The 27,652-nt window shown below is 45.4% G+C and overlaps 1 protein-coding gene across 3 annotated transcripts in view; it reads right to left on the bottom strand.

Annotated features, from left to right (window-relative positions):
• The window catches only part of rump (heterogeneous nuclear ribonucleoprotein rumpelstiltskin), a 45,446-nt gene that overhangs the window by 13,952 nt on the left and 3,842 nt on the right, over positions 1–27,652 (bottom strand). For all 3 annotated transcript variants that reach the window (XR_012825908.1, XM_075680079.1, XM_075680078.1), the window contains exons 3-9: positions 26,055–26,115; positions 24,081–24,174; positions 18,496–18,729; positions 12,539–12,692; positions 10,824–10,922; positions 5,145–5,204; positions 3,857–4,290 (exon numbers count right to left, since the gene is read on the bottom strand). Coding sequence is in view for 2 of the 3 variants with exons in the window: in XM_075680079.1 (XP_075536194.1) it covers positions 3,857–4,290; positions 5,145–5,204; positions 10,824–10,922; positions 12,539–12,692; positions 18,496–18,729; positions 24,081–24,174; positions 26,055–26,115 (1,136 nt within the window). In the remaining variant the exon portion in view is untranslated. The remainder of the gene's footprint in view (positions 1–3,856; positions 4,291–5,144; positions 5,205–10,823; positions 10,923–12,538; positions 12,693–18,495; positions 18,730–24,080; positions 24,175–26,054; positions 26,116–27,652) is intronic.

Below are 27,652 nucleotides of genomic sequence, written 5' to 3'. Positions count from 1 at the left end.
AAAGCTGATGAAGGAACTTTAGCATAGACGTACGTGAGCTGCCTGATCTGTCTCCACGGTCCAGTCACCCGTTGGCGCAGTGCTTAACCAGCTAAAGAAAGAGCTAATATTGCTCTAACCAAGTGTAAAACATTTTAAACATTTACAAATACAACATGTTAATGATTACACTCCTGTGAAAAATTTACACCAGCAGCAAAGAAGAATACATTTTGTTACTGCTACTGTGTGTGATTGAGCTCTATGCCACCAGGTGGCTGCACCGTGCAGACCATTCACATTTGCGCTTCTATTCATCCCCTGAAACGACACGCAAGCGGACACGGCCAAGCCCTGCTCCCTTGCGCTTGCGTTTGCCCTAATACCGGACTTGCGAAACGCTATTGCGTTAGTAATCTTCCAGTGTATAGCGACGGCCGCAGTCGCACAAATCCTGGCAACGATGGGATGGTGGCAGTCCGATGCACTGCAGCCAGTCCGCTCGTCTGCTGGCTTGCAGAGGGACACGATGTCACAGCTTGACAGATTGCCAGTCGCTACGTTTGCAGCCCACAACGCAACAAAGTCGAATCATAGCGCTCGCGAAAAGTCAAACCGACACTGACAGTTGAGCTCTCGTCAGAGACAAAGAGCACGTTGTAACACAAGCAGACGACACTTGCTATGTGCCAGAAGTGCTTAAGTGTACGGAAAAATTCTTGTGCATTCTCTTTAGGTTACTTTGTTTTTATAAAAGCAAATTAACATTCCAACTATTACGAACATCATTTGTTTACCATAAAGTTGGAAAAATGATCGATCACGCACCCTGGTCAGCCAATCCGATAGCTCGCCCCACTGACGTCATATGGGTGATTTCGGTCATATGGGTGGGGCGGCTTAAAATTCCGCCGAGCAGTGTGCTGCGATCGGCAGGGATGTGCATTTTTGAAACCTTATAATAAATTACACGCTTTACGCAGAGCACTTAGATGCGTCAATTAATGATCAGAATGACCTACTCTAACGACTCAGTACGTTTGTAGAAAATTGTCAAAATCGTTTCAGGGTCCCTTTAATTTAAAAAGTCATTTTTGAAATCAGCATGAAAAACTGACGATTTTTATTAAATTTATTTAAAAAATAAATAGTTTCTAAACACCTTTTTCCCTCTTAAGGATAAAACTTAGCTTTTGTTGGAGAGAGATTGAGAATGAACTTTAAATGTACAGATGGCTCAGTGGCCTAAGCAGGGTAAGGGTCAGTGATGAAGATTTTAAGTATGAATAATAAAACATCCATGACTTCAGATAACACACAAGCTCCCAGCTGTCACTTCCACCAGAAGTTAAACCACTCTTCTCCGTTGTGCATGTTTCGAAGAGCACATTTTACAGTCGACTCCCGTTAATACGAAGTTCACGGGGACCGCAAAAAACCTCGAATTAAACGAACTTCCAATTAAGCACAAAACACAAAAAACAGCACTTTATTTGTGGCGAAATTGAGTATTTTCTCTAAGAAAAATAGTCGGTCATCTTGCTTTGTTTCTTCTTGCCGAATCGCGCTGCTGAAAGCAAGTTCTGCAGGCTGTAGATGTGGCGGAACGCTTCTTCCGCGTTACCTTCAGCGGCAAAGAAGCACTCCGCAAGAGCAAGGCCCGCAGCTACATCGGCAGCCTTAGGTTGCGGCTCGCCTTCAACGTCATCGTCGCTCTCCTGGGTCGCTTCCTGGGGCCGAATAATCTCTACAATTTCGCAATCCGTCAGCGCACCGAACGTTTCGACCGCCTTGTCTACGGCGAAGTAATCTTCAAAATTGACGTCCCCGAGAGCATCACCAAAATCAGTGCCGTCAAGCTCGCTTGTTGACGCTTCCTTCGCTGAAATTTCTGAGGCATCCTCCGAAGAAGCTGCCACAAAACCGCAAGCCCTGAAGCAGTTTGCGATTGTTTCTTGCTTCACACGATCCCATGCTCGCGCCAACATGTGGATGGCACTAAGCAGGCTCACCTCGTACTTTGTGGAGCTATCCATACACAAAATCATGCGATCGAGGAGGTGCCGCCTGTACCGGACTTTAACATTCTTGATGATGCCTTGGTCCATTGGCTGAAAAACAGCCGTTGTGTTTGCAGGCAAAAATGCGAGGCGTATTGTACTCAAGGCTGGCACATTCACGTGAGCACTGCAGTGATCGACAAAGAACAACACCTTGCGGTTCCAAGCAGCAAACTTGCGGTCCAATTTGCTTATCCAGCTCTTGAAGATTTCGGCCGTCATCCACGCTTTTTTGTTCGCCTCATAGTCCACAGGCAGCGTCTTCACGCCTTTAAAACATCTCGGCTTCGTGGCTTTCCCGATCACAAGTAACCGACATCGTTCCGTGCCAGTCATGTTTGCCGCGATCAGCACCGACACTCTCTCCTTGCTGCGTTTGCCCCCAGCACAGTCGTCGTCCTTGAATGTCAGGTTCTTCTCTGGTAGACGCCGATAGAAGAATGCAGTCTCATCTGCATTGAAGATGTCTTCCGGTCTGTATTCGGCGAGATATTCACGCAGCTTTCCGTCCTTCCACGTGGCGCATGTTTCCTGGTTAACGGACGCCTTTTCACCACGCACGCTCTTGAAAACCAGGTCATGGCGATCTTTAAAGCGCGTCAGCCATCCACCTGACGAAACGAAGTCCTCGATCCCCAACATTGCTGCAAGCATTCGGGCTTTCATCGCAACGATGTCTCCGCTGAGAGGAAGTTAGTTGCTCCTGGCCTCCCTAATCCAAACCAGCAAAGCCTTCTCCAACTCTGGGTAAGCACCGGTGCGCATTCGCTTCCGAGAAGTCTTGAACTTGTCGTTCTCAAATGCATCCATTATTGTGCGCTTGTTCTTGATGTAGTTAGAGAGCGTGTTCGGCTTGATCCCGTACTTCCGCGCTATGTCTTGTTTGGCGGCACCTCCCTTCTCAACTTCCTTCAAAACCTCGACTTTCGGTGCCAGGTCAAGCGTACGATAAGAGCCACGGTTTGCCATGGCTATAAACTGCGCAACTAGGTACAGTCAATTCTGAATCACTTGTGGAACAACCTAGCCTATGAGCTTCCTGCACAAAGGCGCTCGACCAACACACGCCTCGACATACGCTGCACACGCTGCAAGACTAATCTCGCACAATCTCGCCACTGCCAGTATGCAGCGCTGCGTGCACCTATGGCACCCGCGTGGCCTCCGCGATCAGCTCTGGCGGGAGCCGCTTCGCCTCCCGCAGGAGTTGATCGTGGAGGCCACGGCAGCCGTAGCAATGAATATTCGCGCCGCTCCAAGAAAAATGGCGTTGCGGGCGGCTGCAGTGGTGATGACACCAACGCGGAGCACGGAACTGTTGCAATACTTGAAAAATTGCACATTCTACCAAAGAATGACGGTCACCTCGAGGATCCCGGCTGAAAATTAACTTCCAATTAAACAATATTACTGGATGAGGACTTCGAATTATCGAGCGATTTCTTCTATAGGATTACATGCAAAACTGACGGGACCAGCACTTCACTTCTATTTAACCGGAAATTCCAATTAAGCGGCTTCGAATTATCGGGAGTCGACTGTATGGTCTAGAATGAAGAGGGTCAAAATGAGCCGTCATTACACTGCATGCACCAGCCAGTACTACTAAGCACAAAAATATGGGGTTTTACATGCCAGAACCACAATCTGATTATGAGGCACACCGTAGAGGGGTTGATGGAACTATGGATAAAAATTAGTTGATAGCTGGTGCATATATCCTGTTCATATCATTTGTTCTGCCACTTGCAATGTTTGATATGTTCAGCGTAAACCAACTAGCATAGCATAGCATAGAATCCCTGTGCAATACTTACATTCTGCACCATGATGGCATCTGAAGAGCGAGGACTACGGTAGCCGTCGCCACCGCCAAGGTGCCGATCGTAGTCAAGACCTCCACCGTTGCCAGCACCCAAGGCCGAGGATCCACCACCCAAGCCTCCCGACAGGCCACCCATCAGCCCTGTGGGTGAAGCCATGCCGCCGCCCATGAGGTTGCCAGAGCCCAGCATTGAGCGGTCGGAGAGCCCACCCAAGCCTCCAGCAGATCCCATGCCACCCAGGCCAGCACCTGCTGCACCAAGGCCTCCAGTTCCTGCAGCTCCGAGGCCACCAGCAGCGCCCAGGCCCATACCGCCAAGGCCACCCAGGCCCATGCCAGCCGCAGCTGCTACAGGGTTCACACCACCGCCCATGGGCATGCCACCGCCCACTGGGCCTGTCATGTTCATCTGGGCCAACTGGGCAGCTGCGAAAGTGTGCACAAGAATACCTAAGTTAACAACCTCACAAAATATAGGCCCAGATGAGCTACGTACGATAAAACATGGCAGAACATCATTACTACGACTTGATTATGTCACCACCGTGTGACCCATATATTTTAACTAAAAGGCTGTTTCACATGCAGAGCCTGAAGTGAAGGAAATCACTGCAGCAGCTTGCATTGCACAGCAATCTTTGAAAACTAACATGTTATCAAGGGCACAATTTCTGTCAGTTTTCCCTTCTCTCAAAGTATTCACAACTGTACTGTTACATTGAAACATGGAAGCCAGTCATATTTTGCAGTTTGTTATTTATTAAAAGTAGAGCAAGTAGGCTGCCTCGCGGTCTTTAAAGAGAGTTGTACCTTTAAAACTGCTAAGCCCGAAACTGTGGACACTGTACAATAGACACAGGAAGGAAAGCCCCTAATTCAACGGATATTGGTGTTGCACCAAAAATCACAGATTGCACAGATCACAGACTCCGTGACAAGGCAACAGGAATGGCCGTGTTGCTGAGTGGAAATTATGATATGTGAAACAGTCGTAAAGCCAGCTGCAACAATTCACCATTGCTAAATTGATTATTAGGCATGTGTGAATAAGATTTTAAGTTCAAAGTGAATAGTGATTTAGGATGAATATTTTTTAATTGAATACTTGCTGTGCTAACAAGTGCATGCCTGACAAGTTTCCAGAAATCAAAAACAGGGGATTTTAGTCGTCTCTGGCTTTTGTTATTGCAAGGTTGGACTACACTACTCATTTATGACCAACTAAGGCAAAGCGAATCCCTGTAGCAGCCTGCCTGAAAATAAAAGAAGCGTGCTCTCACCACTCATTTGAAGAGGGTTGCCACCAGCTCCAAGGCCCTTGCCGATGCCTTGAAGGCCAGCTGTAAAATGACAACATTTTGTGAACAAATTTAACCCACGTAAACTGTGCTCTTGTATTCATGCTACTCTTTAAGACCTTTTTTTTTTCTTCTGAGGTTTGAAGCTGGAAAATAAATAAATAAGGTGAAGGATACTATACTAAAGAATGAGGCTCGCATTTTCGAACGTGATAACAAATGCACAATTGGCCTCTATGAATGCAAGATTGGTAATGTGCGAACAAGCCCTGAAACGAAAAACTAAACGAAAACTATGAAGTACTATTAGTTAAAATACCAGGTGTGCAATTATATTATGTTCAACCCTGTAATGTTTAAAACAGTTCCCCATCAAGAAAAATTTTGACCAATTGTTGATATTTATTTGACCATTCTAGAAATTCTTTTCTAGAATTTTTCAGTTATTTATAGTATTAATTATTTAGTAATTGTTAAACTAACTACAGTGGAAACGTCACTCCAGCATATCAAAAACACAACTATGGACTTTGCATTAAATGTTTTGAGCTTCAATCAGCATTTCAAGCTTCGAACTTAGCATAGCACATATGATACATTGGGCATTACAGGGTGAACCCTATAATACATTTGATAAGTTTACAGCAATAGCAGAGGTGGGAATGCCCAAAGTAATTTTATAGCAATTTTTGGAGCAGGAATTCTTGGAGCAAAAAAGGAGCAGGAACTTCCGGAGTCCCCCACTACGGCGTCCCTCAATCAGATTATGATTTTGGCAAGTAAATCCCATAATTTCAACAACTCTGAATGGCTGCCGGTACGCCCATAAGGTGTCTAGGCATTTATACTGTGACCAGATAGGGGGCACGTGTGCCTGTACAACAAACACATACATATGCCCCACGATAACGGCCCTTCTCCAACACTGCTGTGTTGCGATGGAGCTAACTAGTCAAGTTCTAATTATTTGATGGAGAATTTTGAGATCGAAATAGCGACATTTCGGGCATATACAGATGTATGGGTGCAGGCCGAGACATTCAGTTGGAATGGAATTAACCGAAGTCTACTTATTATTAGAGCAGCCTGGAGCATGCAAACAAATTTAGAGAATTAATGATTAAGATGGGAACAGCCACAAAACCTTGCATTCTCCAGCATTAAATGGCAGAAAAGCAGTTTAAAGGCATTTTCCATACTATTTTTGTACTAAGTGCTGGTGAAGTGACTGGACATGTCTTCCAATAAAAGTGAAGAAGGTAGCATGAATGAATGCCACAGTGGTTTATTTATAGGTAAGGCGGCAGCTCCGACTAGCTCAAACCAAGATACAGCACATCACTGACTTCGCTTTGCCACTCACTAGAGTCAATATAAGCACTGCGACACATGGAGTTCCAGGGTGTCTACCGAGTTGACATTTCCAAGTTCCCCCAAGTTTTCCAGGTTTTCCCGAGTGCCTTTGCAAAATTCTCTCAGGGACACAGAACTCTGTTTCATGTCAAGACAGGCTAACACCATGTCACCCGATGCTGTCACTCTCTAGTAAGCATGTTACAAAATTTAAAAAAAAAAAAAAAACAATACTTAATTCATTTGGAATTGTAAGGATTTGTTTGTTTTATTCAAAAAGAAAACAAGGGAGGGGTTAGTAAAATGCACAGCAATCAAACAAAATATCTTTGAAAAAAAAAAATGAAGATAAACCCCATTTGCAAATTGAGTAACATATTCAAATACGAATAAAAGGAGTCGCATACAGAAGCAAATACATTCTCTCTCAGCAGCTGGAGTCAACCTCAATTGTCCAGACATACTCTTCGCCCGCACACAACGCCTCAGTATTGGGTGTCTCTGCTTTAAAGAATTTATTTCGGTTCATATGAGGGATACCTGCACCTCGGCGACAACCAACACTGTTTTTTAAGCTCAAGCTCCTTCAAAGAAGCAGCAGCACACTTCTTTCCCCATCCATGCCCCAATGCGACGGTCCTTTTGTTCTCGTCCTCCTTCCGCTGCTCGTGCACCCCACGGATCATTCGAAACATCCTCTTGGTCAGTAGCACAATCAACGTCCAATTTTTCGGACTCCCTAGAGGCCACGAAAACGGCCAAAAAATTGAGAAGTCCGAACAAATGAATGCATGTCCTAAAAAGCTCTGAAGGCCTGCCTGTACACTTATTAGGCACATTGGTGCTCGTACTGCGACAGGAGATCGCGAGTGCATGCGTAATAAGAGTTTCTCACTATAATACCTAGGAGGAAATCTGGCACCACCGTCTATCCATCTATCGGAGTTTCTTAAGGGGGCACCGTGCCTCATGGGAATGACGGTATATGTGTCTGCGAGGCTCGTGTTGGCTTGTGTTGCAAGAGGCTTCGTCTAAAACGTGGATGTGGCTACATAAATAATGCGTTCTCAAAGTAAAATCTTAATGAAATGTTTCCATTCACGCATATTACATCTTTACTCACCCACACTGCATGACCAAGCGAAGAAAAGCAAGAATAGACGACCAACTGTTTCAAAGCGAGCGCGAACCTTGTTGTCTGTCCTCTAACTTTAGCGGCCCGCTGATACTTTTTACGTAACATATAGTTGTACACGCAATAACAAGTTTTCGTAGTTAAACAAAACATGTTTTCGCGTAATAATAAAGCTAAAACAGCTTTTTATGCGCTGTTTTAGTAGAAAATGAATCATTGTGACAGACTGAACAGTACTTGCCAGGCGCGTCTTCAAGATGTCCTGTCTCTCCGAGAACGATGTCAATCCGAAGTCACAATATACCGGCATTCCCATGCATACCACAGCGCAGCAGCGCCAGATTTCCCTCTAGGTAATGTAGTGAGAAACTCTATGGGATGCGTGTAAATTAAGGAATACATACCGTGCCCCGTGACAATTGCCCCTTCACACTCTTGGTATGCTTCAACGCAATACTTTGTGTATGCTTCATTGCGTAACACTACTACATTGAGGCGCAGATGACTCTAGGGATTCGGCATTATGCATCGCAGTGTACTTTCCGATCTTCGAAGTCCATTGCTGACAGTGGCGAATTCTTACAAAAAAATGACACGGCACCAAATGACAAGAAGCTTAATAGTGAACGTCGTAGCAGATAGGCCTAGCGTTGCCACGATGGTGGCTACAGCTACCAGCGGATCTGTGTGCAAGAGCGCCAGTTCAAGGCGGCGTGATAATAAAAATGCCGTAGGTGGTGGCTTTGATTAATGCCGTTTCGAACGTGTGGTCATGGCAAAAAGTCCAAAAAGTCTGGCCGCGAAGGATTCTTGCATCCAAAATATAAGGCGTTCCTATACATTGACTCTATGGGGTACATGGTGGTGCCATGAAGCCGTTGCGAGTTATTGGGAATGTCCCAAAAATCAGGCATCCGGAAAATTGTTTGTTGACTGTACACTAACAACTCCTCCAGCCGACTACACGGTGTCAAAGGTGATTCGTTGCGGTCCCTTTCTGTTACTTGAAGCCAGCATTAGCGAGACTTTCGGTCCCTTTCATTAAAATTATAGCCACTTTTCCATGAGTATTTCCAGACTAAGCAAAATCCCAGCGAATTCCCAGTTTTCCCGCTTGGTAGACACCGAGTTCACATTGAGTGATTGACTGTATGTCCCCCAAATGAGCTGAAAGTAGCGCCACTCCTCCTCTCCTCAGAGTACCTTCACCGCACATGCCTTCTCAAACCACTTGCACCCCAATTTGCTCTCTTTGATCGTGGCAAACACGCTTAACATTGAATGCGATCGCTGCGATACCAGTACTTACAATAAACCCGATCGTGGGGTTGTGCACAGCGATAAACAGCAAGTGTCCTTGTGCCAAAAAGAGTTAAAAAAGGGGGAGGGGGAAAAGAACACCGATAGGCAACGCCTGCAGCACACGCTTGTTTCCGCAGAAATGGTGCCAGCACAAACAACCACATCACTACACTCTTACTCCACCAACAAGGAAGCATAATTAGCACCGAGGCCTCCTTGCCTTCACTCACTCACTGGCTCAGGCAGCAAGATAAAAGAATGTCGCTACCGTTACTTTTATTCACAGGCCTAATTGGGTGTGGCTGCTGGTGCCTGGTCAGAATATGAAAGCTACCTTTTACAAGACCCTCGAGACCAACTCCACAACGCCCTGCACAGCACCAGCAATCTTTTGCTGATGCCTACTGGAGCCTAAGGTGTTATGGTGTAGCATGGCACAATTTCAGCCATTTTTCCACTTTTGGGGCAATTTGGCGAAGAAATTTGTGTGAGCAAAATTGCGCAGGACTCCCACCCCTGCAACTGTACATTGCTGTCTAAACTCCTGTATCTGTTTCACAACTACCCATGTATGCTTACGAATTACACTCTGGTGCTACTCTTCAACAGCAGTTCACTTCTGTCTAGCTGCATTTACATTCAGATAGTAGTTTCCAGATGCTCGCAAATTCCTCCACCCCGTAACCCTACCCATCCTGCTGACCACTGTCCAAGTGTCAGGTTAATTAGTTGGACAGTTAGTGTGGTCAGCAGCAATTTCCTTATTTTCCTCTCCTTCATTCACTGTAAAATATAAACAATCAATTACGTACAAGTACTACACAGTAAAGAAACATTTGTTTCATTTAGAAATACATGACCCCATTCACCACTTCAGTATCAGTTACATTAAACCAACTGATACCCACAAGTGCACCATAAGCCTGGCTCATTCTTGAGCTGTATTCTCAGTTCTACTAATCTAGGCAACAAGAAAATTTATGGAGGTGTAAGAAACACGCACACACAAAAAAAAAGACAGTGGAGTTGTGTTCGTAAATCGCCTTTCAGAAATAACAAGAAAGTCACTCTTTGAGTGAGATAAGGCTTGATAAGCCAGAAAAGATGCAAAAACAAGACAGGTGGCAACATCGCCTTGAAGTTCCGCACCAGCTTTTTATGACAGAAGGAATTTTTGACAATGTATTCTTGGGACTAGGCAATTTTGTACTGGTATACATGGACTACATTGTATTACAAAGAGAGACTGAAATCCGCCGTGGCTGCTCAGTGGCTATGGTGTTGGGCTGCTGAGCATGAGGTCGTGAGATCGAATCCCGGCCACGGCGGCCGCATTTTGATGGGGGCGAAATGCGAAAACACCCGTGTGCTTAGATTTAGGTGCACATTAAAGAACACCAGGCGGTCAAGTTTTCCGGAGTCCTCCACTATGGCGTGTCTCATAATCAGAAAGTGGTTTAGGCCCGTAAAACCCCCATGGCTTTAAAAATAAATAAATAAATAAATAATAAAATAAAAAAAAAAAACAGAAAGACTGAACTTAGCATGTTAGAAGAACTCTTGCTCTGCCACAACTGCTCAAGTAGTTTGAAAAGCACAAGGTCATAGTGACGAACAAGTGCTGGGGTTTTGCCGCAAATACAAAAAATGGAAGCTTGACCTTGATGTTCCCTTCCAATGAACAACCCCTCACCAAAAAAATCAACGATCAGAGTACCAAAAACTATTATCGGTCTGAACTGGTGTAATGTTTCTATAGTGTCCCTTTAACTAATCCACGTGCACTGAGCTAGAGATAATATGCCCCACACTTCAGCTTCTGCGAGGTGCATTTACAAAGCACAAATCAGTTGCAAGATGCAAAAACTTACTGGGAAGCTTTGATGGGAGCCCACCGTCGAGATCTTCATTGTACTTGTCCATGCGGACGCTCATTGCTCGGTTGAACAACTTCTGGCCATTCAACATTGCTGTAAGTCTACAGTCAGGGAACAATACCTCTTGCAAACAATTAAGATCAAATTAGAATTCAAGGACTGACGACTTTCCTCCACTGTGAAATATGCGACAAATGACATTGTGTGGCACCCGTAGTATGCGAACTAGTGCCTTTTGCGTTTGAGTTATGGCACCTTGTCACAGAGGCACTTATGAACAGAAAACAAAACCCGTCACATGCTCAAATTTTGAGTGAGTATATTTTGCCCCAGTGAGCGTCACCTAGGCGGCAAGCTACTAAACAGGAAACTGTCACTTGGAATCAGTGGCAGTGCCAACGAGCAAGCCAATTTCAGACAACACTAGCAAAAGAACATTCAGTTGTCATAAGCCAACACAAGACAGCATTGCTCCCAGCACCCAACCAACCAGCTGTGCATTTGAAAGTGCCAAGTGTGGCAAAGCATCAGCACTTAACAGTATTCATTTTTGTTGGCAGGAAAAGAATGTTGGTTTTCATTGGACACAACACAGGATGCTTAAAACATTTCAGATTATGAAAAAGTTTTTCCAGAATTAGTTCCAGGACTCTGCATCAGGTAGGGTACTGCTCTGCACTGAGCACTGCTATTGAAGCTACACATTTATTAGATGCACTAAAGATGGATAAGGGTCTTTAGGCATATATATATATATATATATATATATATATATATATATATATATATATATATGAAGATGCTGCTTCGAAAATTGCATTTTCAGAATCTGCATCTATTATTCCGTTTATCGGCAAAGTTTCTGAACATGCATGTCGATATCTCAGCCATAATATATTACTTTTGGAACTATAGGGTAAGTGACTTGTTTTTATCATTTTCCCGAAATACCATTTTTGCACAGCCAAAAAAACTTACTGTGATACATCAGTACCTATAAGATAGGAGATAATTGAAAAATAGGGCAAACCTTTGTTATTCCTATGTGTATGCGTGTGTGTGTGTATGTATGCGCTGTGCCCAAACGTTTCTGTGTCTCAAACTTCAGTGCTACCAATGTGCAAATGTGCTCTGGGAGGAGAGGCCGAGTCGTATTCTCCTCTTCGGACTTGCGCTAGGGCAGGAGGGGTTGACTGCCTGTTGGGCCCACCCCACCATTTGTTGCTGGTCGTGAAGGTCCTAAGTGACAGCATGGACTTTTCCAGAGGAAGCTATGGAGTCTCTACGAGTCTCACAAGACAATGATCATGTCCCACCCACAAAAGCGCCGTGATTTTTTGTTATCCCTGCATAGGTTTTGTTCTTCTCTCCCCCCCCATGCCAGTGTGTCTTCGAGGTCAATAGCAGCTAAGTGCACACACTTGCTCTGGGAAGCTATGATGTCCGCAATACCGAGATAGAAGCTAGACCAAGTAGAACTGGCTATAAGCCTTTTACTTGATGTTCCATTTTCCTTTCATCTAATTTGAATCATCTTTAGTCACTATGAAGCACTAACAAAAGCTGCATCCTGAGGAGATTAACACAGAATTTTGGCAAGGCTATCAGCATATTGCATTAGCGGCACAGGTCTCAAAAACCAATGACAGGTTGTCACCTACACTCCCAAAATGTGACATTCACTGAAAAAAAATAAAAAAAAAAGATACAGATGGCCTGGACAGCTTCAATGGGGTGCTCAAATTCCACAATTCCATGGCCCTTGCTGTTGCCTTCCTTGTCCGTCCTGAGGTCAACATTTGAAATGCGGCCTGCAATCCTGAACACCTCTTGGAGTTTCTTTGCAGTCACTTTGTAGTCCAGCTAAAAACACAGAAGACAAAATGACAACTTGTTTCATTTGTAGCAGATGCTTGCAAAATGCACAATAACAAAAGTGACAAAGCAGCAAATACACTAGATGGTTTTCTACACTATTATTGCAACAGGGCACTACATATACAGCACTTAAAGGGCCCTGAAACATTTTTGTAATCATAGAATAACATCCCTATTAAGGAGGGACACGGGTCTTGAAATCGTGAAAAATGGTCAGAAATGGCAATTTTCAAAAATTGCGTTTTTGAAATCTAATGTCCCAACTATGCCTCTACAAAATATTATGGCTCAATTCCTACTCGAAGTATTAAAAAAAAACTGCAATTTAGAAACGTCGGTGAGCCGAAATTGAACGCCAAGCGCGAAGGTTTGCCTCATTTTCAAGCTGCCGTAGCTCCGCGTGACGCGAACCGATCGGCGCCATCTTGGTCTCGTTTGAAAGATGGGTTCCTGCTCTCCATTTTGGCACCCCTCGGCACGCTGTAGACCCTCGTGCAACGGAGCGATCGGCACCTGTTCTCAAGCGGGAAATCGTCGCGAGACAGCCGCTGATTGGGTGAAACGGGCGCCTCCTCGAGGCGCAGCCCTCTGATTGGCCGTGACGCATGCTTCGCCTGCCGCGGCCACGTTGTTCACTCCTTCACATTGTCTGCTTTCGCCTGCATGCACGTCATTTTTCGCGCTCCTCTGTTTCCTAGTATTTTTCGTTCTGCCTTTTTCTTTATCGTTCTTGTAGATATTTTGGCTATTGAGTCACTTCTTTTAACCACGAATTTCTTGCTTTCGCGTGCCTGGCGTCTTTGTTCCGCGATGGCGCGAGACGCGCGCTTGAAAGCAAGCACGCGAAAAGCAGTCAGCAAAAAGAGACGCGCATGGAATAAGAAGAGCGCTAAATCGTCGAGAACTACAGCTTCGGTGATGCTGCAAGCTGCTGTGCCCTTGGTGGATGCGGCTGGACTGATCTCGCCAACAACAGCTTCGCCGGTGGACGCGGCTGGACAGTGTCGATCGGTGTCAACTTCGGTACTACCGCAAGTCTCTGCAGTGCCGGTGGATGCGCCTGGACTAAGCTCGTTGAAAATGCCAACTTTTGAGACGCTGCAAGTCGCTTCGGATTCGGTGTCGTCAGAAGCGGCCGAGCTGGCTGACCTAAGCCTAATGTCGACTTCGGCATTTCCGCACGCCGCTTCGGTGCTGACGGACGCGGCTGAACCGAGCTCGCATGCTCAACGCTTCAACACGGTGTTTTTCACGGAGGCGGAGTGCGCGGGGCGCGAAAAATACACAGACAACATTAAAACTTCACTGGCGAAGAAGTCCGCGACTTCCCGCAAGTTAGAGCTAATGAACGTCGGCACAGCAAGTGATGACGGTCGCGGCACAGAGTACATCATCGTTGATCTCTCTGTGCTAAAGAAGCTGGTTGCGTCAAGCTGCAGCAAGTGTGGGATGGCCACTCTCCAACTCGCAAAGTGCAATGAGAGAGAATACAGCCTAGCAGTGAGGTTGGAGCTCGCATGCTCAAATTGCGATTTCGCCAAGCGGCACTTCTCGTCGCCACGAGTGCCCGGGAAATCCAACATCACGCCCTTTGAGGTCAATTAGCGGGCAATGAAGGGAATTCAAAGTATAGGCAAGGGAGCGACTGCCCTAGCGGGTTTTTGTGCCACCATGAACCTCTCTCACCGAGGACTTCACCACATGACTTTCAGGGGGGCATATGGACACCATGGTCAAGGGTTGCCAGGCAGTAGCTACTGCTACAGAAGCAGCAAGCGTCAAAGTGGTGAAGGACATGTACAAGAACTTCCCGAATCCACCAGGAAATGTAGATGTTATATTTGATGGCACATGGAAAACACGTGGTCACAATTCAAATATTGCAGTTGGCTGCATCATAGAGCTATACACTGGCCTAGTACTGGACCAGGTTGTGCTTTCGAGGTACTGTCGTGGGTGCCAAGGGGGACCTGATCCCAGTGATGATGGGTACGGTGACTGGGCTGTGAACCACAAGTGCATGAAAAACATTGACTGCAATGCAGGCCGGATGGAGACTGCAGCAGCTATCATTTTGTTCAAAAGGTCGCTGGAAAAAATGGGTTGCGGTACACAACTATACTTTCTGATGGTGATAGCTGCACCTTTCATGCATTGACCTCAGAAGGAGTGTATGGATCCAGTGAAAAGAAAGATTGCTTGAACCATGTCCACAAGCGAATGGGGACGGCTCTTCGCAACTTGGTTGAGAAGAAGAAGGCACAGGGAGAATCTCTTGGCGGAAAGGGCAACCTCACCCAAGATAAAGAAAATTACGAACTACTATGGGTATGCCTTGCGGAGCCACAGCCACGACGTTGCAGGCATGAAAAAGGCAGTGCATGCCACGCTGTTGCATATGACCTCAACAGATGAAGCCCCAGACCACAGTTGCTGTCCTCAAGGGGTTGATTCGTGGTGTGCCTTCAATCGTGCTTTGGCGAACCAAGTGGAGCCGCCACCACACAAAAACCCTCTGCCAGGCCACGTTCGCACTGCTCTTGAGCCAATCTTTGCAAGGCTGGGCGACAAGGCCCTCTTGGAGCGCTGCAAAGATGGCATGATACAGAACGCCATCAAGTGCCTACACTCTGTCATTTGGAGCCAAAGCTCTAAGAACACGCATGACTCTTTGCTGGCTGTTGAAAGAGCTGTTGCAGAAGCAGTTTCTCGCTTCAACCAAGGAATGGTAGCAACCAGCAGAGCTGTTGTAGCACAGCTTGTTACAGTCCTGGGAGCTGCCTCATTCGTAGGAGCCTTGAAAAACATAAACAGAGGCTGTGCAGGTCTGATAAAAGTCACACCAATGCTGAAAAGGTGAAGAGGATGGCCAAGAAGCACAAGCCTGACAGAACCCAGGACTACTTCCCAGGACTTTTGTGAATGTGTGGCAGATTCATAGAAAATAGCAAGTGACGTTCTGAGCCTTTTTTTTTTTTTTTTGTCAAGTGCCAATGCAATACCGAGGTTTTCACAATCTTTACATGAACAGATTTCTGTGAGTTTGGTGTTATTGTGTTCAGTAATGACTGGGCTGCATGCTAAAGCATTAACTTTTTCAATGTGATAGGTAAACAAAAGTGGCAGAGTAAGCAAAACTTTGAATGCAATTTTCTCAGCTTCGCTTTTTCGATCAAATGCCTTTGCCTTACAGAACTTTTCATGTTTGCATCAACTGATTTTATTGAATTAGGTACCATTTTTTTTAGTAAAACCTCAGCTACATCCTAAAGCTTTCCATTTTTCATTAAACCCAATAGACTAGCAATTAGGTCAGATGTAAGCTAATTACTCCCGCATTGTTTTTTTTCTTCCTACTTTGTTATTCATTCATGACCTATATGATGACTTTAAAAATTTCTTTAGCTTTAGGATGTGCAGTAGACCCTTGGAAATGACAGCTCTTCTTTAAAACTTTTTTAATTAAGAAATTATCATAATGGCCTGTAAGAAAAGACCTATTTGGGATAAATTATTTTGCAATGTCTTCATTTCTAGATGCTATATAAAATCTGAATATATATTTGGGATCAGCTTTCAAAGATATATCTGTATGCCAATTTTCAGGAAGATATGTTAAGAAATAAAAAAAAAGTTTTCATGACCCTCATCCCCCCTTTAATTAGGTGACCTTGCAAATCGTCTACCATACATTTTTTTTTTTTTCCAAATCCTTTACCCGCAAGCGAAGTTAGACATAGTTATAAGACCAGTGAGCACAGCTTTCTCTCCAGCAGCGTGTTGGAAGCTACATCAAGGCAGTGGCAATGGGGTGTACGGAATCAATTCACCACTGGCCTCCCCAAAAGGTTGAACGACTTGGTGGCGAGATGACTTGTGACAGCAACCTGTGGTAGCCGTGATAGCTGTGCTACGCTTTTCAGAGGCCACGTGCAGCAACCGTCGTGTGCAGACCTCCAGTGCAAAGAATAAATGGCCTTTCTGTTGTTTTGAGATAGCAGGCTCATTTATTATTTTATTTATTTAACTCAAATGAGCAATAAGTATTACTGAGAATGTTCTCACGATCCCCAAATTATCTATAATAGCTGCTTGCGATGACGGCGCATGACGACACTGCAGAGAGTAAGATCTTCCAGTGCGTTTGATATGAGATAGTAAATTGCCTGCTGCAGGCAGTGCAGAGATACAGTAACATCTCGATATAACAAACTTCAGGAGACCGCGGTAAATTGTTCGTTATTCTGAAAGATCGTTATAACGAAAGCCCCATTATGCCCATCAACCCATCAGTTCATAACTTGTCACCATATTAGCTATCCATGAAAATGTTGCTGTTGGCTCTCAGCACGTGCTGTTGCTATTTTCCAGATTCCGCCGCCACGCACCACCCAAAGCACCATATAATAAGAGTGACGCGTGCAAAACAGAGACTGACACAGAGAAAATACAGACAAAAAGGTAGCCCCATGTCTCCTCCAAAGCGCAATGTTTCTTGCTTTTTGTTCGTTTTCCATATTTCTTGCCGTGGACAGAAATGTCTCGCTCGAAGCAGACACCTGAACTATGTCAAAGCGCAAGTGCGCACAAACGACACAGTCTGGAAAATGCAAAGTGCGACCGTGTGGCATCTCTACGAGTACAGAGGTTACATTTTACCGCGCATGTAGCTAGTCCAGCCGCAGAAAGAAGTGTGAAAGCAAGAGGCGTGCACAGAAAGAAGGGTGAAAAAAAGGAAGAGACGCCCCTCTGCTGCTAGGCGACACTTTCCTGGGTGGAGCATGTGCTCGCAAAATGCGACGTCGCCTCCGCTTGCCCGCATTCTTTTTTTTTTTTCTCGAGTGCCGTCTCAGGTTTTCCGAACCCATGCGCCGCAACATCCGCTCTCTGCAACTAGTTGTCTGCTTGCCTACTCAATGTGTCTACCAAGTTGACATTTTCCAATTCCCTTAGTTTTCCAGGTTTTCCCTGAGCGACACAGAACTTTATCTTATGGCAAGACAGGCTGACACCACATCGCCCAAAGCTGTCATTCAAGTAGGCATTAAAAAAAAAAAAAAACTAATCCAGTTTCAATATTAAGTGGTAGTGTTTATTGTACTCAATATAGCATTTTATCTTCGAAAAAGAAAAATGATCAAGCCCATTGTCAATTGAGTCGAACATTCGAGTCGACAGGACATTCTCGACAGTCGAACAGTCGATAAGTGCAAAGAGCCGACGAGACGCGAGTGCCGGCACGGCCTTCAACCATTTGCTTTTCGTGTGCTTCTTCCTGTACGGAGGAGGTGGCTGAAGTGGCAAATTTGAAGACTGAGAAATACACTTTCCAACGAGACCAAGATGGTGGTGCTGAATTGCGCCATTCTGGAGATATCGTGGCCTCAAAAACTCCTTTCTTTTGCGATTTCTACGAAATTGTTTGCCGCCTTGGCTGATCTAACAAACTTTTTTGAGCCCTTCTACATGGTTTTCAGTGATATTTCGGTATCTGATAAAGAATTACAAAAACTGAAAGTGTGATTTTGAATAATTGATCTTCTGTCTATTTTTTGCAATGCAAAAGCTGCGTTCCTCCCTTAAAGCTCTTGCTTTAATCTAGAAAGATCGAAAAAAAGTAATAGAAATTGAAAATGTGATGTACAAAAAGTGAATTTCTTGGCCATGCTTCGAGATGCGAAAGTCGCGTTGCCCCTTAAACACGGATGAAGCAACAACAGATCTTCCGAATAGCCTTCACAGAGCTTGCTTTTTGATTACACACGCAAATGAGACAGTGTATACTTACATTGGCCACAAACACTCTGTTTGAGAGGGGTCCCACAATACCGAGAGAGTCAAGGAACTGAGGGCTCAATCCATATGTGTTGAAACCAACACCGCCGCCGCCGCCGCCGCCACCACCGCGGCCATAGCCATCTCGATCACCATCGCGGCTGCCACGGTCGTCCATCATGCGATCACCACCTGACCGTCCCCGAGGAATTGGGCGACCATAGCGGTCACGCTCCACGTCAAAATCCTGCATTATCGATGTCAAGAAACAGTTAGAAAAAGGCAGGAAGCATTTCTCCCAAACAAAAGTGCTAGATGGTGGGTGGCCTTGATCACAGTCAAGTGCTGACAATCAGAAATATAGCATCCTATAGCATTTCAGACAAAGCCTAGAATAAGTTGGGCCAATTTCAAAATGCATTTGCACATTAGCATTTTCAGCAAAATAGAAAATGTCGCATGTTCTTTTTATTGACATTTTAAGGGGGCACGTGGGTCCTAAATATGACTTTCTTATTCTTGGGTGAATCTTTAATAAACTCCACTGCCTGGGGTAACTTTTCATGCTGATTTCAGATCTGTAATTAGACTTTCTATAGCTGTAGCAGTTCAAAAAATATTGATAATTAATTTCAAACTCGTTACGGGGCTTTTTGACGATTCCGTCTTTCTAAACCAAAAACTAAATGCATGACACCATTGCTAAAGACCTTCTGTAGGGGGTGATGCTACTTTTATTCATTTGGAAGCATTTTGCAGACAAGAAAACAACCTTGCATTTATTATGAACATTTTTTTTTCTAATTAGTAGCGATTACTATACCTGAATGTAATTTTCATGACGGTGCAAGAGTAATAAAAATAGCATCACCCCCCAGATCATTTCAATACGAATAAAATACCACCCTTGTCATCTTTGGCTAAAAACAACCCAGAAAAAAACACCCGTAAGGCGGAGTACAGTGTGCAAAAACACTGAACTGAAATAAACGCATTTGAAGTTTCAAACAAATGTAGCTTTTGCTGAAGTGAATCTACAGCAATACAAATGGCACCATTTTGAAGCTCTATGTTTTGTAAGAATGGCCATACTAAATGTGTGACTGCTGTTAAGAACGGCCAGCTGCAGTGCAAGTTTGCCAGCCATTTACGCCAGCGGTGGCAACCTCATCTTGGAATGCCGCCGCCAACCTCTAGCCACGGCGTGCTTAAGGGGGGACACGGGTTGTGGCGACCAAATATCGCGAAAAAAACTCGATTTTTTTTATTGCATTTTTGGAATGTACAGCTATTATTGCATCTATATTGTTAATTTCATACTGATAACATCAGTATTTTAGCCGCAGTGACGCCTTATACGACATGTACTAGCTGAATTTCAGGCGGAACTTGCGCTGAAATGGCATATTTTCCGAAACGCGCGCCTGCTCTTCCACGTGTGCTAGCGCGGACATCTTGGTCTCATTTGAAAGAGGCGACTTTTCCCTTCAAATTCCCGCCAGTGCGGGCCCCATTCAGCCATTGGCCACTTAGAAAATGCGCGGCAAAAAAAGAACGCCCTCCTATTCGTCACTCTGTGCACGTGACTTGAGCTTGTCTCCCGATTGGCGGAACTGCATGGCCATCGTCTGCTCCGCGCTTGGAGCCGCGCACTGAGGTGCGCCATCTTGCCCCAGTGTCAACGCGATGTCTGAAACGGAGCGCAAATTTCGAACGCGAAACAAGTTTGGTGCGCAAAAAGTGCGACAGACGCTCATCGAAAACTTCAAAAAACGCTGCTCAACACTGCAAAACGCTCAGGACGCCACAACGTCAGCGACCGATGCAGAAATCGTCGATGCAGCAATGGCAGGCCTAACGACCGCATCGGCTACTGCGGATACTGTGACAAGTCCGCCTGCCGTGGACCCTTCGACCAGCGCTCCCGTACGGCAAGATACGATCTACCGGCAACCTTCCAAGCGGGAGGAGGAGGAAGCGAAAGCCAAAGCAAAGCTATCGGAGTTGTCTTCCGCTCCAGCAACGGAGAGGAAACGAGAGTTTGTGGGTGACGGTACCAACGATGCACTTCGCCCGCCTGATTGGACTATGTTTACAATTGTGGATTTGAGTGCCGTGAACACTTTATTAACATTTGCGAACTGCAACATCTGCAGTGGTGCCTTAGAAGTCGTCCGAGACGAGCGGGAATACGGACTCGCTGTGAAGCTGCGTTTTATGTGTGCAAACAGTGGAGAGATTGCGTCGGTGTGGAGCTCGCCGCGCGTTCACAGTGCTGAACGAATGAAACCCTTTGCTGTGAACGTTTTGGCTACACGTGCCATGCAGGCAACGGGGAACCGACAGACAGTGTTCAATGACGTTTGTCTCGATGGGCATCGGCCGTCGGGCTTTTCACGCGAAAACGTGCCAGAGCTACGTGAAGACGAAGTTGACGCCAGCGGCCGAACACGCGGCACGTAACCTGACGAGCGACTGCGGTCGGTCGGTTCGCGAACTTTACGCCGAACTGAACGTGGGTCACACTGGGAACATCGTTGTGTGCAAGGCCAAGGGCCTCAAAGGCCGTAATGAAAGAACTATGTCTAAATCCGAGCGAGCAAAGTCGCACCCTCATGGCCGAGAAAGATAGGCGTCGAATGGCAGCATCAGCCAAGAAGTGCAAAGCATGAGAAAATTTGCGCCAGTCCCTCAAAAAGTGGCACACAGGGGCTGGGAGTCAGCAGGACTACATGCCTGGTGCCTACTGAGCTGTTCCAGCTGTAAATTTGTAAATAAAGTAGGGTTTTACACGTTTCCTCACTTTTCTCAACATGCTTTTGGGTCACTTCACTAGACTGTCGGAGTGATATCTCATGACCTATAACAGCTAGAGCACTAATTCTTTCTTTAGCAGAAAGCCTAATCTGCATATTACAAAGAGCTGAGAGCGGAATTTCAAATTTGTACGTATGTATATTTCCATTTCATGAATTTTCTTTTGGTGTGGTAGCCTTAGGTCAAGGAAAGAATTTTGATCCCCTGCAGAATGGCTAATTAAAATTTCATTTGAAAACTTTTTGCAGCATTGCAGTTATTGCACATTATAGTATCTAGCTATGCAATAATATTCGCTTTCTGCTGAGCAGTTCTTTTTCCCTTGTCTCCGGAAACAATAGAGTGGCAGCACTGTCAATCTCCTGAACTAATGAACCTACAAGAAAAATTATTGCATATTTGAAATCAGCACGAAAAACTAAGTAAGCATGTGTATTTTCATCAGATTTGGCCATAAGGTGCAGGAAATAATCTCCACAACCCATGTCCCCCCTTAAGTCGACGTTGTGTCAGGAACAATACGCACGTCCTCCACTCTCCGTCACTTCAGCTAGGATGCGTTTGACGAAGCAGGCTTTGTGCTGAAACCGCCACCGTTACGCTCTAGCCTCGCAGCCGTTGTGACTGAAGGAGTTCGACGAAGCAGACTGTGCGTAACACGACAACGTGGACCTGATCTGCTACCCGGGGGGCTCCGAGTTCTACGAAATTGGTGTGGTGCCGGTTTCGGACCGTGAACACGTGTGTGTGTGTGCGCATGTGTGTGTGTAAACCATCCCGCGGAGAGGCGGCTAGTTTACGGGGACTAAACGAACGTTCGCGTCACCTTGTATCGCGGGAGGACCGAGTGTTTAAAAAGTGCTGTTGTGCGGATACTCGACACACTTTCTTAAGCAGTCATGTTAGACTGAGACACTCTCTCAAGCAGTCGTGCCAGACTGACGTACTTTCTCTCGCAGTCATGCTAGACTGATGAACTGCATGTAAATACTGTAAATAAACCCATATTCCTCGTTCTCTATGAGAACGCAGTCCTTCCCTTCATCAACGTCCTCAGCGTGGATAAGTTGGACGACGGCATAGGCCAGCTACCTTCGAATTCATGCCGGACTCCAATCTTGGCAACGGATCCCGAGCGATGGGATTGAGCTCCCAATCCTGACACTGCACACTCAAAATAATAGCACACTGGCCACTGAACTAGCACAAGAAATGTTGTTAGGCACCATGCTCTACAAAGAGAATGGTGCCTGGGTTTCAAACCGAAGTGTAGAACTCTGTGTGGGCATGAATATAGTTCCAGTGTTGTACATGCAGGCTGCCTGATTGATAGCAGTCTCCATTACAATCAGCGAGGCATTTTTTCATTTGGTAGAATTGACCATGTTACTGAATGAAGGCTCTGAGTGTAAGTAGCCTTCCAAGTCATCTTCACCTGACAGTGGCTGTGGAACTTACGATCAGAGAGCCTGTGAAAGATATGCAGCTGCTAGGTGCTTTCCAGAATTTAACTTTTGTATGATGCCTCAATCACTTTTGCAGCCAGGTGTGTGCCAGCGCAAGGGGCCTAATGAACAGAGCTCATGATGAGGTTTTCTTTATGAAGGGGTGGTATGATAGATATTGTTATGAGCTATCGTGACAATATGGTAATAGAGTGAACGCGCAATGTGCTTGGTTGCGAGTCCGAAGTGCCGATGTGCGAAATGCATAGCCGCAGATACAAGGAGCCAATGCGCGATGTGCTTAGTCGCGCATTTCAAAGTGCCGACACGCAAAATGCCTAGTTATGGGCTCGAGGAGTCGACCCTCGATGCACTTATTCGCGCAGTCCGAGGTGCCGACGTGCGAAATGCCTAGTCGCGGGCTCGAGGAGTTGACACTCGACGCACTCATTCGTGCAGTCCTGCGTGCCGACGCGTCAAATTCCTAGCCGCGGCCTCGAGGAGTCGACACGCGATGCGCTTATTCGCGCAGTCGGAGACTCCCTATGCGCGAAATGTTAAGCCGCGTTTCTCAGGATTGCGTGCGCGATACGAATGTGTCACCAATTCGAAACACCGACTGCTGAAAGGCTTAGCCGCACGTCCGAGGATTCCGCGCGCGAATCTTGGTCGCGAAGTCCGCGTCGCCGATGCTCGTAATGCTTAGCCGCGAGTCTGAAACGTCCACAAGCGTAGGGATTGGCCACGCTACTGCGATGCCCGCGTAGCGCCCGTTTTGACACGTCGAGATTACGGTGAGAGCCGAGCAGACGACGCCAGCGCCGGACCAATGGCGAACCGCGCTAGAGTCACGTGGCGGGCGCGGCCAATCGCAGACTCCGGCATGACCCTCAATCATTTGCTTTTTGTGCGCTTGTTTCTGTATGAGGGAGACCGCGGAAGCGGCAGATTTGAAGACGGAGAAATGCACTTTCCAACGAGACCAAGATGGCGGCGCTTGGTCGCGCCGTTCTGGAGATATTGTGGCGCGAAAAACGCTGTTCTTTCTTGATTTCCGAGAGATTTTTCGCCACCTTGGCTGATAAAACTAATTTTTTTAAAGCACTTCTAAGTGGTTTACAGTGATGATATTTGGGTATCAGACAGAAAAAGGGTTATAGAAACTGAAAGTGTTATTTTCAAAAAATCGAGTTTTTGGACATTTTTCGCGATGTAAACCCCGCGTGCCCCCTTAAGATGATGTGCCAAACACTAACCTAGCATTATTGACAAGAGCTAGCTGACCGAACTGAAACATTATATTATATACAAAGCATTTCATATGCTCAGGCCTCACCTCCTTGACAACGAGGAATCGGCCTTTCATTTCATATCTGTGAAGCACCTCAATTGCCTTGGGCACAGAGGCTTTGTCCTTGAGTTCCACAATCCTGCATAAAGAAAGCAACACAAGAGTTCATGCACAATACTAATGGTATCAGTACAGGGCAAAGTTCGCCTACTATCATCAGTGAAACTCTGGTCACATGATCAGCACTAAAACAACTGAAATACAAGTAGCAATCCAGCTCAGTGCTTATACTATGCCTAACTGGAATGAGTGTAATTCTTATAGAAATGCCTTGCCCACTGTTACTTGTTTCTTGCCTAAAGTAGCCAAAAGCGACAAAGAAGTGAAAGAACAAAGAAGAAGAAGCCCTCTGGCTGCCCGCAGATTACCATGTGGCCTTTCCCCCAAAATACCGTATTTACTCGATACAAACATGCACCCGTTTTCCGCGACAAAAAAAAAAAAAAAAAAAAAAAAAGTAAAAAGTGCTTTCAATTGTAACACGCACCTGTTTGCCGCGACCTAAAAAAAGAAAAGTCCTTCACAGTGTTACGCACCTCATTCTTTAGAGCAATACAACTTTCTCTCATTTGGAAAATGAAAGATTTACTCCCAGTGCACTAAAGTTGTGATAAATGAAAAAAAGTCAGTTTCGTCCGAAAGGCCAAGTATCGATTGCGATAGCAAATTAGTAGACAGCTATAAATAAAGTAAGGATAGTAGTTTTATTGGCCATATAAACTTATAAACATTCGCTATGTAAGTTAACAAGCATGGTGCCACGTCCGCACAAGCGGGAAATTAAACAGGAACACAGTAACAACGCTTCATGCAGGCTAAAACAAGAGTATAGCGAGCTTACATTCGGTAAATTATTTTTGGGGGGTTAGTGATTCGTCACGAATAACATTTCATCGTGCATTAGCTCGTCCATTTGCGAAGTGACGTACTTGTTGCGAACCGAGTTGCACTAAGGTGCATGCATCGAGGACAGCTGCGCTCGCTCTGAAATAACATTCGCGAGATATGACTTTAGTGAAGTGATGACAGCACAAAGAATTTCCGTGCTATGATGCGGCCGCAATTACGGCAAATGAAATGATGCAGGCGTTGACATTTGGGCACCATTTGTTCTCTCATAAAGTAGTCACACAGCAGCCTAAGTGCCCTAAAGCCAGTGTGCCTCAGAGACACAGTGACCGCACGAACTAGTCAAATCTCGATATAACAAATTATGTGGGACTGCCAAAAATTGTTAGTTATTCTGAAGGGTCCTTACAGTGAAAGCCCCAGAATTAACCATTCCGCCCACCCATCAGTGTATAAGTTGTTGCCATTTGAGCCATCCATGAAAACGTTGCAGTTGACTCTCGGCCCGCGCTGTTCCTATTTTCCATTGATTCCGCCACCAAAACAACATATTTAGTGACGGGCACAAAGCAGCTGCTGATGCTTAGAAAACTACTGAAAAGGGGAAGGTCCATGTCGCCTACAAAGCACGATGTTTCTTACTTTTTCCAAAGTGCAAGCACGCAAAAGTGCAAAGTGAAACTGTGTGACATCTCTGCGTGCACAGAGGTTACATTTCTCCACGTACGTAGCCAGTACGGCCACAGAAAGAAGTGCGCAAGGAAGAGGCATGTGCAGAAAGAACGGTGAAAAGGAAGAGACATGCCTCCATTGCTATGCTACGCCTGCCGGGCAGAGCGTGCACTCCCAAAACCTGATGCATCGTCGCCTCCGCAATAGATTAAAAAAGTGTGTGTGAGCCTACCCGCCTCAATTTCCTGATCCTCATCTTTGTTCGTGCTGTTTTTTTGTTAAGTATGAACGGGCACCCGTTTGCATAAGTTTCCCCGCTACTGCACATGCTCGGCAGCAGAATGCAACAGCCCCTGAGCCATCTAGGCGAGTAGAGGTTCCGAGGATAAAAATGACAAAGCATGAGCACATAGGAACAGGTTGCCCTGGAGTACTTACCCACACCCCCGGAACTTGCCATTTTCATCTTCAAACAGCTCTACGTAGGACACATCACCAACTGGGGAAAAAAAAACAGACGTGACCACATTTCAAGCAGTTTGTTCTGAAACGGTGCCTTGCTTAATAGCAATGGCTATAGCAGTGTCCACTATTCGAACTGCTTAGTAACACGTCCAGTCAACATGCGCATCTTGTCTATGTAGGAATTCAAAACAAATACCTTCCTCCAAACAAAATCCAAACTTGCAAAGTGAACATGATTAGCTCAACCATAGAAAATTTTTTGTTGTTTGTTTTTTCTTTAGAATTAACAGAATTTCTGAAATTCATCAGTGGCATCTGTGGCAGAATTTTACGCCTTGAGCTTGTGAGGAATTAAGTGGAACAACCGTGCAGCCGACCTGGGGCGTCAGAAATTCCCATAGATCTAGGAAAAGACCCGCTCCATACACAGCGTTCATCTCAAGCTGGTGTTAGTTCCAAATTGCTCTGACTGGACGTGCCACGTGATATCACTAAAGTAATTAAAAAGCTGAATGCTGATATGTTAATTACTTCATTATGCATTTTGATTTCTTATGAAAGTAAGGTTTGCCTCTTTCAGCTAAATGAGCAGGTTATTCGTATGCAATAGGCGATTTTTTTAAAAATATGGTATACTTAAGATTCAGTGATTAGGCAAATTTAGATTAACAAATTAGGGTTTTATATCGCTGTCACACATCGGGGCTGATCCAGGTGGGACTTATTGATTGCGATTAACAATGGTCACTACTAGACGGTCTAACAATCCGAATAGAGTTATAATCGTCTGCTGATTGTCAGCAACTCAGAACTGCATAATGTCTTGGCTACAAATTCAGCTTTGCAAGATATGGTTAAATTTTGACAATATTACAATTTTACAACTTGCTATTGCTGATAAAAAGGGGCTTTAAACTTTTTTTTTTATTGAGCACCTTCACTTTATGGTTATGGCATTTTCATAATACTGCATTGGAGGGCGCAGACATCAGCCTGCAATCGCGCGACCAATAGGCCTGATTGCAATTGCAAATGACCATGTAGTACACTCAATCCAGTTTGGCCCCAATCGTGATCAGAACTGTACCTGTGAGACCGATACAACATCCCAAAGTATTTCGAGGATTTGAAATGTAGTGGATCAATTTAGGTGTGCCTAAGGTGCCTTAATTTGCCTCCCAAAGCACTCTTCATGGATTTTTAACTTTACTAATTCCTTCCTTGGTGAACGCATGGTGTTCGTCAGAGTTGGGACGGTTACCGAAGGGCCTTTCCCTCTAGGTAGTCTCGGCAAAACCCAAGGATTGGTGTTGTCCCCCTGCTCTTTAGTATCACTATAGAGAGGCTCTTCGAGAGGTTGGCTGGCATCCCAGATGTCCGGCATGTCATCTATGCGGGCGACATCACTATCTGGGTCCCCGGAGGGTCGCTAGCCAGATTAGAGGAAACCTTACAGGCAACTTAACATCACAGAGGATTTCCTCGTTAGCACAGGGTTGACGCTCTCTCCCAAAGTCAGGCCTACTCCTGTAGAGAAAATCATATCATGAGAAGCCAACAAATAATGACGC

This window comes from Dermacentor variabilis, chromosome 2, assembly GCF_050947875.1.
Source record: "Dermacentor variabilis isolate Ectoservices chromosome 2, ASM5094787v1, whole genome shotgun sequence".
In the NCBI taxonomy this organism is placed as follows: Eukaryota; Metazoa; Arthropoda; class Arachnida; order Ixodida; family Ixodidae; genus Dermacentor; species Dermacentor variabilis.
Note: the sequence above shows the minus strand (reverse complement) of the source record. Positions and strands in the feature narration are given on the sequence as shown.